This window comes from Cylas formicarius, unplaced genomic scaffold (genome assembly GCF_029955315.1).
Source record: "Cylas formicarius isolate icCylForm1 unplaced genomic scaffold, icCylForm1.1 PGA_scaffold_2__14_contigs__length_35257938, whole genome shotgun sequence".
NCBI lineage: Eukaryota > Metazoa > Arthropoda > Insecta > Coleoptera > Brentidae > Cylas > Cylas formicarius.
The window spans coordinates 1,368,022-1,388,813 of NW_026844319.1; the positions used below are offsets into that span (position 1 = coordinate 1,368,022).

At 38.0% G+C, this 20,792-nt stretch overlaps 1 protein-coding gene and 2 long non-coding RNA genes across 3 annotated transcripts; 2 read left to right on the plus strand and 1 right to left on the minus strand.

Moving 5' to 3' along the window:
- Positions 1–9,709: 9,709 nt before the first annotated feature.
- On the minus strand, positions 9,710–11,470 carry LOC132698138 (uncharacterized). The gene is made up of 4 exons (XR_009618345.1): positions 11,347–11,470; positions 10,378–10,554; positions 10,142–10,314; positions 9,710–9,819 (listed from the first exon to the last, which is right to left on the minus strand). It is a non-coding gene; the product is annotated as an uncharacterized LOC132698138 (long non-coding RNA).
- Positions 11,471–15,272: 3,802 nt separating this feature from the next.
- On the plus strand, positions 15,273–16,065 carry LOC132698137 (uncharacterized). The gene is made up of 3 exons (XR_009618344.1): positions 15,273–15,423; positions 15,474–15,746; positions 15,798–16,065. It is a non-coding gene; the product is annotated as an uncharacterized LOC132698137 (long non-coding RNA).
- Positions 16,066–19,569: 3,504 nt separating this feature from the next.
- Positions 19,570–20,198, plus strand: LOC132697984 (uncharacterized). The gene is made up of 2 exons (XM_060663797.1): positions 19,570–19,765; positions 19,819–20,198. Exons 1-2 carry the CDS (start codon positions 19,570–19,572, stop codon positions 20,196–20,198), a joined length of 576 nt encoding a protein of 191 aa, XP_060519780.1.
- Positions 20,199–20,792: the final 594 nt, after the last annotated feature.

The following is a 20,792-nucleotide window of genomic DNA, read 5'->3' on the forward strand; positions in this document are numbered from 1 at the left end:
CAACTTGGCGTCCACCAATAAAGCTAGAGCATCTTCACCTGATATTAGACGACATTTACTTTCTTCCATCTTCATGAACGCCTTTCTATATTTACTTGCCCGTTTTGGAGAAATTGACATGTCCTGCATTAATTTTGAGGCATGTGTTTGTCCCGCTGCCCTTAAAGTCATCTGGGTTGCATACTTCAATTCCTCGAGTGGGGTAGATTTTCGCAAAACTTCGGTCTTTTTACGCTCTCTTCAAAGTTGATTTTTGGGCCACCCATTTGTTTTGGTGTTTTTATTGCATAATTTAGAAAAGAAATAGAAGTATCCAACCAATGTTGATTAATTTTTGCAAATTTATCCTCCACCTTCTCTGCTTTCATCCATCTGCTCTTAAATTGTGACTTAAAATACGACAATCTTTGATCCAAAAACGGGGCGGTGGAATAGGTGGCAACGTGGTCCGAGAGCGGTCTTGGGGACTCCCAGTGGACGCCCACGTCTACCACAGTGGTACGACCGTCTCCCCGGATACCAATGTCGGCCTTATGAAGCTGCCCTTCCCTGTCCGGGATGGACGGTTCCACGTGGGCGTCTAGGCCCCTGGAGCGACACGCCTTAGCGAGGATGTTAACCGCCAGGTCGTGCCGCTTCATACGCTGGTGGTGCGTGGCCGGACATCGCTGGAGAACATGGGAGAGAGTCTCCACTCTGTGGCTTCCGGCCCTGCACATCCGCGCAGGGGCCGGGATGCGGGTGTTGTGGAGTTCGCCGACGGTAGGTAGGGTGAACGTGGTCCTCACTGGACCATCCCTGTGGGGGGTCTGTGATCCACCGGCTTGCCGCCGCGTTCGTACAGTGACCGCTGAGACCCGCACCATTGTACGAGCCGCTAAGGCGCTGCCCCAGTACACCCCCTGCGCTGCCCCGCGACCAAATGATCGAATGCTGTCCGCCAACCGGGATTTAACGTAGTCGGACCGGAGGGCGGCAGCTAGCTAGGTCGTCGTGCAAGCCCAGTCTCTCCAGCCGGCCCAGCAGAATATCGGGGATCCTCCCGGAGAGGCAGAAGAGACCGCGGCCCCCCAGCCTTTTTGACCGCGTATAGCAAAGCGTTAGGCGTCTGTGAGCGCAAGTGCAATGCGCACTTAACAGTCTTGCGGACGATCTTATCCGCCCGATGAAGTGTGGCCCGCGTCACCCTGGGATTCAAGTACTGAGGGAAGTAGCCTCAGACGCTGATGGGGCTTTCAAGGCCGGGGCAAGCTTGACAGTGATTTTAGAGCATTTTAGAGCATGCCTGTCCCGATGCCGACTTCGGCCACCCTTGGGGATGAGGGTGGTACGGCAGCCCTTGAGGATTGGTGGGGTGCGGCGGGTAAGGAGCATAGCGTTGTAAAGGATCGTTACGCTCCTGACATTCAGCCTCCTCAGGTCGGCCCCTGACATGCCGTCAGGACCCGCAGCACCTGACGCTCTGGGACAGCGAATGGCGGCCTCCACGGACCGCAGGAGAACAGGCGAATACAGACCGAAAGACGAAGTTTTGTGGTCCGAGATCGGCTACCTATCCTCGGGTGCTGCCGCAGCGAATACCGCCTCGTAATGGGCACGGATCTCTCCCTGTGAGGGGACCACTCCCATAGGGCCGGGGTCCATGCCGCGAACAATAAGGTTCGCCAGCGCAGACCTGTCCTTACCATACAGCTCTTGGTAACGTTTATATCGGTGCGCACGCCGCGAGCCCGGGCGCATCGGAACCACAGCCGCGCAATGTTTGTCGCGAGCAGCAACGGGGCGACCATCGACAGGCGACCACAAAGCCAAGTAGAGCGCCTCCAGTGAGCACACCACGTCCCCGATACCACCGGCGATGTTCCCGACGAGGTCCCTGATGTCGGAAGGGACTCCTTCCTGGGCCGCGAGCTCGAAGAGGTAGTCCCGGATGGCCTCGGTGCCGTTCGGGGCGGCTCCGGTGAAAGGGTGAGTAGTCGGTGGGACGGGGGGCGCCACGGCGGCGGCAGCCGATGGAGTCTCCGAGGCACCCGGCGACAGCGCGGCAGAGGAGGGGGCGGACGATAGTGATGAGGACGATGATGTAGGCGGCCCGGCCCGAAACACGGAGTCGCCATCCTCGGCTGGCGGGGACGGCGACGAAGCGGGCCTCCGCGATGGTGGACTGGCAGACCCGTCGCTGGTGGAAGAGCCGGATCTAAAACGTACAGCCATCCTCCGGGTCCTGGGGCCACGCCGGAGATGCGTGGGCGGTGAGGGCGGCCGTAGCGGGCCTTCCTGCGGAGGCCGGTCGAACCGGACGGGAGAATGTGTCGGGTGGTCCGGCGCCTCCTTCTGCTCGGCTTCTAACTGAGCTCGTAATACGCCGTAACTCTTGAGCTTACGGAGGTTTTTGATGGCGTCAACCGTTCGGCCTTCCGGTGATCCGCCAGCTCCACACTCCTCTGATACGCCTCAGGATGGGCGCGGCTGCATATGCCGGCAAAGGTCCCGAAGGCCCGGCCACATTCCGCGCATGCACTAGGGCCCTCTTCCACTGGGCCCCGGCAGTGCCGTCTGCGATGTTGCGAAAGGCTAGCAGCCGTCAAGTATCTGCGGCCACACCCCTCGCAGGGAAAATCCCCTGGGAAGCCATGCGACGGTTAACCCCTGTCCTGTTGCGACATCCTACTGCAATAGTGAAGGGCTGGGGCGCCTATTAGGTTTGGAAATGCCCCAAGATAGTGTAGATGTCACTGTCCCCCACAATCTGTCCCGAAACGCCCGAAATGGCCCTCGGGAAAGCCACAGAACGCACACAACACGTTAAGACGACACACGCGACTATCCCGGATTCGATGGCGCAAGGGCGATGGCGAAAAGCCCCGATTTACGAGGAGCCGCGAAACGCACGTCCACACTCGACGACGTTTGTCAAGAGAGTCATAGTTAAGTTACTCCCGCCGTTTACTCGCGCTTGATTGAATTTCTTCACTTTGACATTCAGAGCACTGGGCACAAATCACATTGCGTCAACATCACGTTAAGACCATCGCAATGTTTTGTTTTAACTAGACAGTCGGATTCCCCCGGTTCGTGCCAGTTCTGAGCTGACCGTTAAATAGCAACCGAAGAGAACACCGGAAAACACTGGGTCTCGCAGCGAGGTGGTTCCGCAGGAGGCCAAGGCTCGGGACCGGGTTCGGATCGGATCCGGAGATCGTTGTATAGTTGTCATTTCCAATTCAATGGTTGATGAAGATTCTTTATGTCCAATAAGTAATAATTGTTTTTCCGTCAGCTGATTGATAGTAGTCTTCACAATGACTTGTCAAATAGTGGTGGTTTCTTTTATCTAAATAACTGTAAAATTAATTATAAAAATTGAATTTTAAGTTTTAAAAGGTAGATTAAAATTTAAATGATATTTAATTTTAAAATATTTGTGAATATATAAAATTGAAATATTAGGAAGATAATTTAATAAATATTGGTGGGTTTTAACGTAGGTCCACGTTATTTGCTGCGCTGATTGTTGTTCGATTGAGTGGACTGTATTTTTCGATAACTTTATTTTTTAACTTTTACAACTTAACAAACTTTTACAACTAACAAACAAAGGAAAAAACATATGAAAATGAATAACGAAGCTTAACGTTTGCTAGCACGGGTTGTAATGTCGAGACCCAGCGTCCCGCGGTCTCTCTTAAGTGTCGGCAGCGCCGATCCCTTTTTTGCAGGCAACCTTTTTTTTACGGTGCTCGCGATGTTGCCGTTGCTGGGCAGTTTTGAAGATTGACCATCCCGCCGGCCTTGAAATGTCCAGCGGATTTCAAAGCGCAGAAGTATTGATCTCGTCTACGGGTAACGGGCATATCTTGCTGATTGACCGCTTGACTATCCCATTCCTTGTGCGTATGGAGACCACTCGCACCAAGTTGTCAGTTCCAGGATGGACTGCTACAACGCGACCCATTGACCATTGTAACGGCGGCAAATTTTCGTCCTTGAGTAGGACTAACGCATCCACTTTGATGTTTTCGCATTTTACGTGCCATTTTCCACGCTGCTGCAAAGTATGGAGGTAGGAATGACTCCAAAGCTTCCAAAAATTTTGAACCAATTGCTGCAACTGATGGAAATTTTTCAAACGATTGCTGGGAATTTCGGTTACGTCATGTTGAGGTGTGGCTAATAAATTTCCACCTATTAATAGGTGTCCTGGCGTCAGAGATTGTAGGTCCGTGGGATCACTTGATAAGGGAAGGAGAGGTCTCGAATTTAAGATAGCTTCAATTTGTACAACGACTGTATATAGTTGTTCGTAATTTAACTTTGTTTCACCCATTACCTTTTGTAAATGATTCTTAAATGACTTTATAGCGGATTCCCAAATTCCACCGTGATGCGGAGATCTCGCGGGTATAAAATGCCAAGTAATGCGATTTTCCAAGAAATAATTACTTTGAGTTTCATTGTTACCAGTTTGAGCAACGCTTTCGTAGAATTTGTGAAAAATGTTATTCGTACCCACAAAGTTTTTAGCGTTATCGCTGTAAAGATGCTTTGGAAGTCCTCGTCGGGATACGAAACGCTTAAACGCGTCCATAAAGGCTTCAGAAGTAAGATCTGTAATTATCTCTATGTGTCCAGCTAGATCAATTCCGGTGAATGTAAATGGTCTAGAGGGAGTAACGCGAGGTTGAGGCAATGAACCCATTTGTTGACTTATATTAAAAGGTTTTACACGAAAGCATACCATGCATTTTCTCAAAACGCTGCGGATCTGGTTTTTTGCCTTCAGCGGCCAGAAATCCTCTCTTATTTGCGCGAGAATAAATTGGGTACCAGCGTGTAAATATTTTCTGTGATAATGTTCATTTAAAAGCCTAGTGAAATGATGTTTGCTGGGCAAAACAATTGGATGCTTATGATTAAAAGCAAGATGAGAATTTTTCAAACGTCCTCCTACGCGCAGTAAACCAATTTCGTCGATAAATGGACTTAAAGCAAGCAACTTGCTGCCTTTTGGAATGTTTTGATTTGAATTTAAACATTTAATTTCCGTCTGAAAAACTTGATGCTGAATATTGATACATAATTTGGTAATTGCATTGTCAAGCTCACATTGAAGCAGTGTATTAAATCGCCTTGCCTTTTTGTGCCTTAAATTGTAGCCAAATCGCAATACATATGCGGTGATACGAATCAATTTTCGATAAGTTGAAAAACGTTCTATTAAGTCAAGATTATTTAATAAAGTAAAAGATAAAATGATGTTTTCTTTTCGCGCCTCAGGTAAGTCGGGCATATTAACAATTTGCGTTTTAGGCCAGGAGCTTTCTTCCTCGATAAGAAAGGTAGGACCTTAAAACCATTTTTGGCAATTCTTTAACTCCGATGGGTTTAAACCACGTGAAATAATATCAGCTGGGTTATTTTCCGATTCAATGTGTTTCCACGATGAATTTTCACTTAATATTTGTATTTCCGAAACCCGATTCGAAACAAATGTTTTCCACTTGTTCGGTTCCGAATTAATCCATGAAAGTCTTATCATAGAATCTGTCCAACAGGTAACTGAGGAAATTGGGACTCGTAAAATTCGTACTACTTTCGACATTAACTGGGATAAAAGTAATGCGCTTGATAATTCTAGTCTAGGTAGTGTTTGTGTTTTTAAAGGTGCAAGTTTCGATTTCGCACAAATTAAATTTGATTTTCTTTCCCCATAGGAATTTTCGGACAATGCATAGATGCATGCGCCGTACGCGTGCATGGATGAATCGCAGAAACCGTGTAAAGCAATTTTAGTGTAGTCCGGGCTAAAAATTTTGCGATCAATCTTTATGTCATTCAACGAGTGCAAGTTTTCCAAAAAATTTGACCAATTTTCTTTTATGCCTTGCGGTACTTCGGAATCCCAATCTGCTTGGATTTGCCAAAGTTGTTGTAGAATTAATTTTGCCTTCACCACACACGGGTTAATGAGGCCTAAAGGATCGAATAATTGTGCAACACCGGAAAGTATACTTCGCTTTGTAATTAGATCGGCTTTAATAGATAAATTAAAAGCATAACAAAGCGTATCACTAATCGGATCCCAAATAACCCCTAGAGTTTTGGTCTCCTCGCTGCTCCTTATGCAAAATTCTGAATTTGTGTTAAAATTATCATTTTCTAGAACACTTAGATCATTCGATCTCCACTTACGTAAATTATTGTAAAACCTGATTTTAACAAGGTAGCCGAAATATTTTGCTTAAGTTTTATCGCGTCAGAAACATTTTCTGCGCCCGAAATAAGATCGTCAATATAAAAATCTTCCATTATGATTTTTCGGATTTTTGGATCTGTTGAATTTCTCCCTGCACCTTCGGACCTAATTTCAATACTTCGTTTAAACTTAAGCCTGTTGAGGTAACGCACGAGGCATCGAAAACTACGCGAGCGCGGGTAGTGCAACTTTGATCCTTAAAAACTACATGATGTGGAATATAATATGATAAGGCGGGTTCATTTATTTCCCTTTCAGTTAAGCGAGTCATGTGACCCATTTTTTCATACTCCCGTAAACAGGAAATATACTGAGCCTTTGTGTCGGGTGCCCTTGCTAGCCGCTTTTCAAGAAAATGTAAACGTTTAATCGCCGTCGGCAGTGATTGACCTAATTCGACATAAGAATCTTTCAGCGGTAATTTTACCTCGTATTGTTCATTCGAATTGACTCGCGTTTTTTCACGGAAATGGATTTCACAATCGAGTTCCTCGTTAGACAATTTTGAATGTGGATTATCGACGTTTTCGAGTTGCCAAAACTTTTCAATTTGTCGACTTAACTTGTCAACATTAAGAAAACATTTACTATCCGATTTATTGTCAAAGCCGTTACATTGCATTGGACCAGCTAACACCCATCCAAGTTTTGTATTTTGCAATATGGGATTTTTCTTTCCCAGTTTCATTTGACCATAATTTAAAATGTCAAAAAATATAGTTGCGCCGAGTAAAACATCAATGCCGAGAAATGTTAAAGCAATCATCAGCTAAATGTAAATGGCTTGGAATACTTAGTCTAGTAACATCGAAAGAATATTGTGGCAATTCAGATGTTATCTGGTCGACAACTAGAAGTGGCCACGATGCCTGGTATTTATTGTCAGTAGAAATTAACTGCGTATCCACTTGAAAACAGATGTTGGAGGATGATCCGTTTATACCTGAAATTGACAAGTCCAAACGTTTCCCTGGTAACTTAAGTCGCTCAAAAAATTCTTTAGTACAAAAGTTAGATTGACTCCCTGAATCTAATAGCGCCCGACAGCAAATAAATTTATTGTCGCTGTCAAGAACTTTAATAACCGCGGTGGCTAATAATACCTGATTTTTATTTGGCAAATAAAAATTGGATGTTAAGGCGACCGTTTTGTCTTCGCTTATATTATCGATTTGTGGTTCGTTGTTTTTGACATTTTCATTTATTTTGATTTCGAGTTTAAATTCAGGATCATGCAACATGGTGTTATGGCGTTTATTGCAAATTTGACATGTTTTTCCCTTGCAATCATCCGCTTTGTGGCCGATTTGCAAGCAGTTTGTGCATATTTGAGCCCTTTTTAATTCGCTTAATCTCTTGTTAATTGACATGGCAAGCAATTTGCGACACCTATATGTGACATGCGTGTCCTGTTTACAAAAAGAGCATCTGAATTTAAATTTGGAATGGTTTGAATGCTTTTCGTTATTAGTTACAACGTGAGAATGCGTTTTGTCCTTGCTAGCAGATTTATTGTCTATTGTTTCTAATAATTGACATTTATTTTTAAGAAAATTCAATAAATCTTCTAGTTTCGGGCTTGTTATCTTGGTAGTGGAAGCTTCCCACTCTTTGCGAGTTTGATTATCTAATTTGCTTATTGTTACGAATATTATTGGAGTGTCCCAATGATTTACAGGTTCATCTAAATTTTGTAGCGCGCGAGTATTTCGCTGAATCGTATCGATTAGCTTACGTGTTGCTACGTGCGACTCCCTAGGCACCGGAGCTAAATCAAAAAGATTTTTCATATGATTGTGAATTAACATTTTTTTGTTTTCAAAACGCTCTTTTAAAAGTTCAATCGCGACGTCATAATTAGTTTCGCTTAGCTCTAATGAGTGTAAGATTTGCGCTGCCTCACCTTTCAAATATGACTGCAAATAGTAAAATTTTTGAACATTTGACAGATCGATTCTGTTATGTATGACTGACTCATATATTTTGAAAAATGGTATCCAACCCTCGTAAGAACCCGAAAAAAATGGAACATTCATTGTTGGTAAATTTGGAAGTACACTATTAGAATTGCTTACTTGTTGAATTGGACTTTCGGTTTGTCTGCTTGCCATCGCAAGCTTTTCTAGTGACTTTGTAGAAGCTTTAGAAACTACCCTGAAATAGTTTTCTTCAAATACATCGCGTTCGTTGACTTGCGAAGCATCTAGTATTTCTAATTCTGATTGAATTTTATCGAACTTTTCCCATGTTTCTTCTATCTTTTTTAGGCGTAATTTTAATTCGGACAAAGATGTTTCTTGTTGCTCAAATTAGGAAATTCGCGACTCGAATTTTGTTAGCCTAGCTTTTAGAATACCCCTTTTATTTATGAGAGATTTCGCGTTTAATGATTCGTTAGCTTCCGTCATTTTTCTCGAAATTTAATACTGCGCACGTACAAATCCGAATGACAAACTAGGAAAAAACTAACTAATAAATTGAAAATATTCGAGAGTGAAATGGATTTTTTGGAAAATGGAATGGACCTACTTGCTCTTTGTCGACACCTGCCGTCTGCTGGTTGCCAACCGCTGTACTCGCTTCAATTCTATTCGACGTAATTTCGCAGGAACCTTTAATGGTTGTCTTCTCCACTCGCTGGGACTAGAAGACTTCTAAACGATATTTCAATCCGGCTCGAAGGACCAAAATGGTGGGTTTTAACGTAGGTCCACGTTATTTGCTGCGCTGATTGTTGTTCGATTGAGTGGACTGTATTTTTTGATAAGTTTATTTTGTAACTTTTACAACTTAACAAACTTTTACATCTAACAAACAAAGGAAAAAACATATGAAAATGAATAACGAAGCTTAACGTTTGCTAGCACGGGTTGTAATGTCGAGACCCAGCGTCCCGCGGTCTCTCTTAAGTGTCGGCAGCGCCGATCCTTTTTTTGCAGGCAACCTTTTTTTTACGGTGCTCGCGATGTTGCCGTTGCTGGCCAGTTTTGAAGATTGACCAAATATGTTAATGTTCTATTAAAAAAAGAAACAATGTATATAATTGAAAGTATATATAAATAAATTAAATATAGGTATGTTGTATTACAAAGTATTATTTAAATTGCAAAGGAAAATAAAGAATAATTAAAAATATTTATATGACTTTTTACAAGAATTTTATAAAATATTAATATTATAATTTCAATTGTCATCTACAATTGAACATATAACTACCTAAAAAAATTACTTTTACAAGTTGTCAATAATTTGTGTGAATGATAAAATTTTCAAATAATATTTGTCATATAATTTATGTATTTCAATTGGAGAATTATCAATTATTTTTAAGTACCTTTAAAAACATTGCTTTTGAAAAGTATTTCAAAAACTTACAATTTTATATTTCAAACTATCCATTGGAATGATATATTCCTCTGATGATTTTCTTTCGTCTAAATGATGATGGTCCTTGTAAAGTTTCAATGATATTCTTTTGAATGAAATTGTCAATGATTTCATTTCAGATAACTGATCGGTGGTATTCTTTATAATCCAGTTGTCGATGATGATTTGTTTTCCATCTGCACAAATATAGTAACGTGTAAATGTTTATTTTTGAAAGAAGTGAACTTAAAATTTTAAATTTTATAACAAATATCAAGAAATTAAAACATATTTATTTTAAACATAAACATATTTATTAAAAACATAATGTATAAACGATTTAAGTATTAAAATTTTTGTAATATAAATTATTGGATATTTATTAAAAGTTATATATAGTCAGTTTTGAAAAAATGATTTAATTACATAATCAATATTATAAAAGTATTATGTAAATTATTATGTTTTTAATATCAAATACTGTATACAATTTACGATATGAGTTTATTAAAAACTTACTTGGTAGATTTGAATCTAATCTAAATATTGTATTTCTTGGAAAACCTCTTCTCGGCTAGATGATATCAGTCCTTGTAGTCATAATTTTTTTGCATGTGATGCAATTATCAGCGGTATCATTTTGGATGACTGGTTGAAGGCATTCTTCATAAAAAGAATGACTTGTTTTTTATCTGAATAGATAGAGGTTATAAAAAATAAAGTCGCATGAAAATTAAAAATTATAGCTTAAATACCTGCTCTTTGTAAAATGTTTTCTTCAAAAAAATTCTCGCGACGCGTTCTTCACACAATCAACGACGATAATTTGAATTGAAATGATTCCTCACGATGAAACATTTCGTTGTTGAATTGTATCAAGTATTTTCACTCTTCCATCATCTATGTTTTATTTTTGCGTAAGTTTTTAAGTCCTATAATCGTTGGAGAAAAGACGAAAATGAATTAGAGGTTATAAAAAATAAAGTCGCATAAAAATTAAAGGTTCTATATTAAATACCGACTATTTGTAAAATGTATTAGGTTCTTTTGAAAATAAATCCCCGAGATGTATTCTTCACGCGATCGACGATGGTATTCCAGAATTTTGAAATTTGTTGACGTGTGTTTATTTCGGTATGTTCTATGTTTCCTGTCGATGTTCGATTGTGTTTGCGTTTACCATAGTTTCAAATTCGGATGGGCATTGTAGAACCGTATTGGATCACCTCGCAATTGTCAATGACGTTAGAAATTTAGTATTAGAATTGAAATATTTTCTATTGTTAATTTGACGAATTAGACAATCATATGCGATGAAATTTTAGAAAAATATTGTAATTTTTGTTGATTTCGTTAGGATAAATTTAAAAATAATTCGCAATCGTCCGCGTTATTATCGTTTCTTTTACCTTTTTCTTAATTATAACACGTTGGGATGAGAAGTAATTTTTGCAATAGTGGATATTTTTAATATTTCATGTGATATTCACTTGGATTTTTTTTAAGGAGATTATATTTTATTCTTTACAGATTTTTTTAATTGCATTTCTAGTCATCACTTAATTTTCTTAAAGAAATAAAAAGTTTGATAAATGGCGTGAACTCGGGCTTTATATTTCTTTTGTTAATTTTAAAAATATAAAGAAATATATAAAACAATTATTAATTTGTAATAGTAAGTATTGCACCTAATGTGTTATATAAAAGGAACATTAAAAACTTACTCGTTGAATGGAAATTTGTTCATCTAAATGATGTATTTATTAAATGATTTGAGAGATTCTTCTGATAATTGGTCAATGGTATTCTTCATAACCAAGTTGTCGGTGGTGATTTGTTGTCCATCTGCAAATATATGGTAACGTTTAAAAGTTCATCGAAAAAAATAAGTGTAAAATTTTAAATTGAAAAACAAATATTAGAATATTGAAATTTATACAGTTTGTATGATTTAAGAAAATATGTAAATAATTAAAACATATTTAAACAATAATATTTCGTATTACAAACTATGATGTAAATATTAAAAGAAAATTGAAATTATTTTGGTGTAAACGATTTAAAATAATTAATTTTAAAAAAGCACGGTAAGAATTATTGACTTTGTAATATCAAACACTCTTTATACTTTACGGTATGGGTTTATTAAAAACTTACTTGTTATATTTAGATTTGTTCATCTAATATATGCGGAAAGATTTTGGCGTCTTCCAGCAAATTTTCATGTATAGTCAAATACAATATTCTATCGTAGTACTCGTAAAAGTTCAAACGAGACAGTACTCGTATTCTTTTAAATACCAATTTGCTTATGGTATTTAATTCCTGTAGCCGGTCTTTCGAAATATAGAGTATACCCTCGCCATTTTCAATCTTGACCAAGACTTCACCATCACATTGTAGACAGCTGAGTTTGAAGCAGGTTAAATACATAACTTTACCAGTCGGGCCTGCTGACAATAACAGTGGAAGCTGTTGTATTAATTCTGTGAAGTCTATCTCGTCGAACGAAATGCTTCTTTTCTCCGACAAAGCGTAGGGGAGAAAGCTCACTTTCACTGCCGGAGCGAAGATTCTTGCTGGGCTAAGACCTGAGGTAATTTCTAGTCCGAATTCCGGCAGCGTAATTGCTGCCTCGTAAATGTATTTTTGTTCGCGGATTATTTCCGCATTGACCACAAATCTTCCCCACGAATCCAATGCTTGCGTTGGATAATTTTCGACTTCGGACATTTTTCTCATTCTGCACTTATCACGAAATTGTATGAGTGGTAACTGAATAAAAATTTAAAATTTCTTATAGCTTATATATGTATAACCCCCACCCGTTCCCCAGATCCAAAGCTAACGCCTCACATACTTGTTTCGACAGGAAAAAACCTGACGGAGAACCTCCATCCATCCCGCTTTTTTTTAGACAAGCTCTGACAAGAAAAAAGTACCTATCAAATAATGCGCCATTTTAAAAGGGGACATATTATCAATAGTGAAATAATTTATAAACTATTTATATTGATATACCTTTATCCTCTTTGCAAATAATTTTCTACTCGCTCACAGGTAGGATCATGAAGATCCTTCAATATTTTGTTGCACCAGGTATTTAGCTTAGCCTAGAATTCTTTTGAAAAATTATTATTATTTTTAAAAAGGCGCGCGCTAGATCAGTTGCCGTTTTAGCGATATTTCCTTGTTTCCCGTGTCGGAGTTTATCTCTTTTCTTTTGTGCATATTCTTATTTAATTAAATCTTGATTATCTTTTTATGCCAATTTTGACGATCATCTAATTTTTTGTAATTAAAATTAATTCAATAGAAACAATTAAGGCGAGATGATGCCCGGGAGCTGTTGTATTAAGAGTAAGGAGATGCTTCTTTTGTCCCGACAATGTACAAGAATAAACCTGTCTAACCATAGCAAAATGGGGCCCAAAACTGTGACACTAGGCGAGAGTATGCGTTATTTGGAAGTTAAATTTTAAAAATCCTTTGCAAAATATTCAAGGGCAGGGTGTCAAGGCGACAATTTTTATAAAAATCGGAGGTCAGTGTCGGAGAAATAAGGGTTCTTCCCTTTTCTCCTCGTCTGTTTTTAACTCCGTTTTGAGTAATTTGTATTAATTTGAGAAAAAAATTCAGTACCCGAAAATGGACACACATTTGCAAGCAAAACAAAAAATAGGATACAAAAAAAACTATAAAATATAGGCGCCAATGCAGGCAATAGTTTAAATACGGGAAGTTACATTTTTAAATATAAATTCAGATTTTCGGTGGCAATATAACTCTATTTTTTGTGTTTGTTAAGATTTATATACATAATATCAAACCAGGCTTTGGAAACGTCTGGTTAATGGCCACAGGCCATTAGCTTCTAAATAAACGCGAGATATTATGAAAACCGAAAAAGTTTGAATGGAATCTAACGTTTCCTTTTGTTTCTCAAAATAGTAATTAAGCGGAAAAGTACTCGTAGTATATTGATTAATTGTAGAAATGTCACATTTTCTACATAACAACTTAAGTTAAATAAAATGCAAATTAAATTATTAAAAATTACCGCTTTGTTGTATTCGTTATTTACTATGCCCGAACCTACGACGACACTGGAGGGTAGCTTAAAATTTGACCTGCTTGGTTTACCTGCCTTTCGTCGGAATGCGGATTGTTTCACGTGTCAGTCGAAGTTTAAAGAAACGTTTGTGTTAAGGGTTCGTTTCTGTTATCCACGTTTGTTGCTTAATGCAATATCGCCAACGAGTTTGAGTTTTGTGTTCATTGTGTGTTTCATATACGGATAAATAAAACAAAAAAGACTGGAAAAAGATAGGTAAGAAGCTTTCGGAATTGCGACTTTAATGAGTAACCGCGTAACATTTTGACCTAGTATTATGTATATGTTCGACGAGGTTTCTATACTTAATTAAAAAAAAAATTGGGGAGTGATCAAAGGAGGCCGAGGTCGGAGATCAAAGGAGGCCGAGGTCGGAGATACGGATCTTTTTTAGTATCCATTTTTGTTTAATAAAACAACCAAAAATGCTCGCTTACGTTTTTGAAGTAGGTAAAAAGGAAACAGAATTTTAATAGAAATAACGCACGATATATCTCCCAAAAAATTCAGCCTTATGAACAACGCGAAGAAGTTAAGCAGATAAAATTTTACAAGATTTTTGGGGACAAAGTGTAAATTCGGATTGTGGAAAGTAACAGATAGAGAGAATGAGTTACCTATATAGAAAAAGAGAGACAGAAAGGTAGATTTATTTAAACGTTTCTCAATCATCCACCCATCGGAGATAATAAATAACATTCGCTAGTTTTTTTTTTGCATGTATTGAGTTAAGTTCGGAATAGAAATATATCAATAGTAACAATTTAAATATGGTAATTTTTGGGGATTGTCATACGTCCGCCAGAGTATTAAAAATATGGTTTTAGGGGTTAGAACTTTTTAAGTTTCAAGAAAAAAAAAACTCATGTTGAAATTTTTGTATTCGGAAGCTTCTGTTGTTTATTAATTTATAGACACTGGAAAATATAATAATAAAACATCCTACAGTTGACGATACGTGTCCTCTTAAACTCGAAAAGAGCTAATTTATCTTAGAAGAGTACGTATTTTTGGTAAAATTGATATTTTTTATATTAAATATTTGACCGATCGATGTAATTCGTCAAGCAGAAACCGAAAAGTGACGCTTGTGCTGTTTGCTGACAATCCGACCTGCTTCGTGTACAAATGCAATGACATTTCGGCAGGGCTATAGGCTACGAAACCTTTCAAACTCGAAAAGGACAAACTATTTTAAAGAAAAAAGGTACTTCATTTTTGGTAAAAGTAATAGATAATTTTTTTTTACGCTAAATATTCCACAGATCGATGTAACTCGTCAAGCAGAAAAGTGACCGGGGGTGCTGTTTGCTTACAATCCGACCCTGCTTCGTGTACAAATGCAATGCCATTTCGGCAGGGCTATAGGCTACGAAACCTTTCGCACTCAAAAAGGCGCTACTAATTTTGAATAGGTACTTAATATTGGGGTAAAAGTAATGGATAAAATTGTTTTACATTAAGTATTTGACAGATCGATGTAACTCGTCAAGCGGAATCCGAAAAGAAAAATGACGGATGTGCTGTTTGCTGATAGTCCAGCCCTGGTTCGTGTACAAATGCATGGCGGGGAGACCAGAAAGTTTTCGAAACTGCGTGAGTGGAAGTCCGCGTTGGACAAATTTTGAAAATATCTGAACATACGTGTCCTGTTGAACTTGAAAAAGACGAAATTATTTTTAAAAAGGTATATTGTTGCTAAATAATAGATTTTTTTTTAATTAAAATATTTGACAGATCATGGTAACTCGTGAAGCAACATCTCAGAATTGAATCGGCGAGTTGTGTATTTGCTGACAATCCGAGCCTGCTCCGTTTAGATTTGCATAATAGGAATCAAAAATTTTCGAAACTGCCATCGCGGAAGGCCTGGTTGAATGAACATTGTATTCGTCGAACCTCTAAAGGTTAACGATTTGGATCATTTTGGAAGATACATACGCCGCGCTTTTCAAAACGGACTGACGTGCCCTTGTCCAACTTGATAAAGGCGGAATTATTTTAGGAAAGGTATATTATTTGTAAAAAAATATACAATTTTTTAGGTAACATATTTGACAGACCATGGCAACTAGTAAAGCAGAACCCGAGAATTCAATCGGCGGCTGTATGTTGACTGACAAGAATATAATTGCTGTTAATCCGGCCCTGCTTCGTGTACAAATGCATAGCGGGGAGACATGAACATTTTTCGAAATTGCGGACCTATCCTGTTGGGATTCTACGTTGGACAAATTCTGAAAACGACCCCAGAAATATAATTGGTGAGAAAATAGTTTTTTTTTGTGTTAACCGTTAACAATTTTTTATTTTGGAAACAAGTTTCAGTATGTACTGGTATTAGTGAATCAATTTAATGGCCTCAGCATCTCTAAACCCCCCATCTGGAGACGCGTTAACGATCCGGATCGAGTTACGTCGCATAATTTTGTCACTTTTTTAATTAAAAAATGAAAGAGATGTACCTACCATACTTTAGATACCCCTACTCCCCTTTGGAGGTGATAAAATAAGTTTTAGCATAAAATATAAGTTCCTCATATTACTTTGATATGATAAGTACAAGTCTTGACTGTTTTTTTTTAAAGAAGGTTCAAACCCGTGCGAGGTGAGCTTTCATATATGAAACAGACCAGTCATGGGGACACGAGATATGAAAAGTTTCAGCGTAGTCGTCGCCACATTGCTGCCACACTGCATATATAAGCAATCACGAACCATTCAGGTAAAATTTTGAAAACACATATTAATGGCAATATAGAACCTCTCTCTTTTTAACAGGAATATTGAGACTTAGACCAGTATCTTTTTAAGTAGGCATGTGGGGTAAAGAAGACGCAGAAGCTTCAGTCGTGTACCATCGGTAACGTAGGCGATTAATATATTTCCACCACTACATATGTTGGATTGGAATTTCCCATTTGATGCTTTGACTGACTAAATGAGAAAACTTGGAGGTAAGCTCTTACGGAATTCTATGGAAATATGTTTAGTAACATATTGGTGCATTACTCTGTCTTCCAGTCAGTTTCACATAAACTTTGCACGTATTATAGAAATGTCACCTACTTTTTTTTTGTGTTAAAATTATTGAAAGTAGTAGCTGGTAGCTGTAGTCGTAAGCCCAGAGAGTCTCTGTTTTGAACATAATACACAAAATGGGGCGTTCAATAACAATAGACTGCATGGCCTTTAGAGTCGGCGTAAACTATGGTCATATACCCCTGATCAAATTCAGAACTAGAAAATCGTTGTGTCTCTGCATTAAAAATAATAGTAAAATTTATTGTAGGCACCTAGTAGAGTACGGAAAATTTCCATTTTTAGTGCCAAATTGGTTACTCCAGTAAATTCCAACTGTTCTAATTTTTTTTTAATAATTTATGATGTTAGTGAGTTTCATTTCAATTATTTGTTACTTAAATTTTCTGCGTATTAAACCTTAATTAACAATACGCTATTCGTTAACGCAGGTAGAATTAATGACGCTGACTAACCTGATTTTGTCCAGGGGGGCGTAGTACGGTAGTTTGTACTGTGATGTTTGGTAGTTTGGCAGTGAGCTCTCATTTATAAAACTGGGGAATGTTTCGTTATCTTCAAATCGTAAACACGTATCATTAGAATTATATTTTGAAAATATTGATTAGGACATGTACTAAGTAACTAAATGCTCTAGCAAAAATATTCACACATATTGCGGAAAACGTACAAATTTATATTAGAGAAAATTGACTATTTTTAGAGGTGGGTTTTTCGAAAAGGCGGGGATTTAGTTAAAGAAGAGATAGAGACTAAAGGGAAGCTCTATGAGAGAAGTTAGAATTAAAAAAATCGATGTTTTCGTGTCATAGCGAAAGATGGATTATTATTAAAAATAATACTTGCATTAATTGTTGTCACCATTTGTGAAAAATATGGAAAATATCCTCTAGGTTCGCATACCTTTTTTTTAATTTTTTTTAAGGTGGCTAACAAAATACACAGACAGAAAAGTTCAGATACTGCTGGTTAATGTAGCGCATAGAAAAAAATTAGAAAAGAGAACGTTTCGTGTATGGCATACGTAGTTAGTACGGAATATTAATCTGAAGGCTGCAGGACAGTGAAAGAGTGATGCGCTTAAGTGTGGTTCAGAGAGGTTATTTGGGCTGTAGAAGTTTTTCTTTGAACAGGGTTCAAATAGCGTCTCCTAGAGCGTTAGCAGAGAAGAGTATTACAGTATTTAGTATAAGCGTCCAGATTTCATTGTTGTTGAGATTGCCATAGAAACACACTTTCATGTAGTAGTAGTAGCAGCTTTAAAGTATATGACTTTTTAGTTAAGATGCCTTTCGAGTTTGCTTTATGGCTTCATAGGAAATTAAAGGGTAGATACAGATAAGTTACGAAAAAAAGTATGTACACTATCCTCAAAGATCAGCAATAAATAAAAGAAATTGATGAAATAGTAAAGTTGACTGCGATATCTTAAAATCATCAATAAGATAGATAAATTAATTTTGAAAATATTAAATAGTAAAAACAAATAATAAAATAGCAAAGAAAATCAAAATCATCAATAAGATAGATAAATTAATTTTGTAAATATTAAATAATAAAAATAAAATTATAATAGCAAAGAAAGCCTACCACGGCCACATACACATAATATTTTCGACATATGAACTTTTCCCAGATAAATAGTCAAATATTTCACGATACCTTAAAACAGAAGCATGCGGAAATATGTATGAAGTTAACGCACGGTAGATGGCTTAGTAAATTAAAAAAGTATATGGTTTCTAATATCCTACTTTATTAATGAAAATTTTAACCAGGTTTTTGTTTTGCAGATATTATTGGTGGTGCCTGCCAGCTTCCAGTTCCGAAAAAAGAAATCCAACACTTTTCGTCTTTATTTCCCCTGTCCTTTGTGCGCAATAGTGAAAAGTACAGTTTGTACCCGCGAGGGTACACATTCGCAGAACTATATGTTTTTAAAATAAATTGTTTTGGTCAATATTCACTAGGTGGGGTTACCTTATTAAAGAAAATCTTATTTCAAGAGGGGACACTAGTTTACATTCGAACCGCTAGAGGGTGCAGATGGTCACGCGAACAATATGATCAAGTCTCATTGACGCCATTGCTTTTATTACGGGTGGGAAAATATCTGGGCTCTGATTGGCTTCGCCGCCATCGCAAACTAGAGGAGGGGGATTGATTAAACCCCACATTTCTGGTTGCTTATCCAATGGGGGCCAGTTTCAAGGGATTATGGGTAAAGGCGGAGGAGCTAGAGAGTCGTGGGGAAGGAGGACACGCCCACAAAAAGGGAGAGGAGTGTACCTATAAACTACTAGTATCTTCTTTATATTTTTATGCACGGGGAAATCCCTATTTACGAATAGCAGCTACACGCCTATTGTATTGCGTAGCGTAAGTATTGTTTTATAGTCACACGTCACAACAGTTTCTTTGAATTGCGGCGTCTATTTTGAAAAAATAATTACAAAGTTTTTGATAAAATGAGTAGTGATTCATCAACTGGAAAAAGTCCTCCTAAGAAGAAAGATGTCAAATACGAACAGAAATTCGTAAATTCGTGGTTAAAAGATGATAGGTTAAAGGCTGCTTAAAGAAAAGCACTAAAGGCGAGACTTATTTCTTTTGTTCTGCGTGTAATTGAGTCAGAAAATGTGGTATACACGAACTGTTACGACACAAAGATTCAACCAAACACGCTAAGAATAGTTTGAAGTTACAAAAACAACAAAAACTGACATCAATGTTTACCTAAGCTTCCAATTCACAAGATACGAAAATTGCAGCTAAAGCGGGTGAAGTAAAAATGGCCTGCTTTATTGCTGAGCATAATCTGTCTTTTAACATAGCACCTCATTTGAATAAATTGATTTGCGCTGTATGTCCAGATTCGAAAATTGCTGAACAATTATCTATAAGCCGCACAAAAGCTAGAGCTATTATTGTTAATGTAACTGGGCAGACAGCTGAAGAAAATATGATAGAGATGTTACAGAACAATTGCTTTGCATTACTTGTTGACGAAAGCACAGATAAATCTACGATAAAACATTAGGGCTTGTCGCTAGAATAGTAAAATTAGATTTCAGCCTTGAAGATAGATTTCTGACTTTAATACCAATCGTAGATGGTACAGCAACAGCGTTGTATGGCAAAATAGTAGAATATTTTGTTGAAAAAAATATTCCTTACAAATCAAACATGATAGGCTTTGCTTCTGATGGCGTTAACGTTATGTTTGGAGATAAATATTCATTAATCACTTTGTTTAAAAATGACATACCTCACCTTTTTACTATGAAGTGCATTTGTCATTCTTTTAACCTATGCGCATCATACGCATGTGAGAAATTGCCAAGGGGCTTTGTTAGGGGCAAATCGCACGTTCCGGCAACATCGCATACAACCGACACCGCAGCATCCCAGCTGATATGAACTGTCTAATTTTGTGTTCTGTGTTCGACCCGGGTCCATGACCATATATGGTCAAGAATAAAATCTCGCCATGTCAACACGTGTGTGTTTGATTTCTACTCAAAAAATCACAGGAAATTAAGCTACGAATTAAACAATCAAAAAGCGAAGCCAACAAACAGGCGATTCCGAAGATCTCTTATGCACATCCGAGGGGATACAAAGCTTAATCCATTCAGGTTAGTGCGTTCCTTCAAGGTGTTCCTACCAATCCAAAAGTTTTAGTCGATTACCAGTGAGCAAGCATGTCGAATGAAAATCAAACAAATCTTCAAACATTGAAAAACAAACGTCGAAACATCAAATCGCAGTTAACAAGATTCAATACATTTTTCGAAAGGACATAAATCCAGGTACCTCCAAATTTAGTTGAATTTGAAGTTCGCTTTACAGACATTCAAGGCATTCTGGATAATTTTTGTCAAATTCAAACCGAAATTGAAAATTGTGACCATGAAACTGGTTTTGAAGTACATGATCAGGAAAGAGCAAATTTCGAGGACTCTTATTACAGTATAATAAGTCAGGCTAAGGCATTTTTATCAACTAACCATC

What these genes read in the sequence shown, in the direction of transcription:
- LOC132697984 (XM_060663797.1), top strand. Translation starts at nt 19,570, where the DNA reads ATGGCCTGCTTTATTGCTGAGCATAATCTGTCTTTTAACATAGCACCT. An exon ending in AGAGATGTTACAGAACAATT is followed by an intron (nt 19,766 to 19,818) that starts GCTTTGCATTAC and finishes ATAAAACATTAG; the next exon opens with GGCTTGTCGCTAGAATAGTA.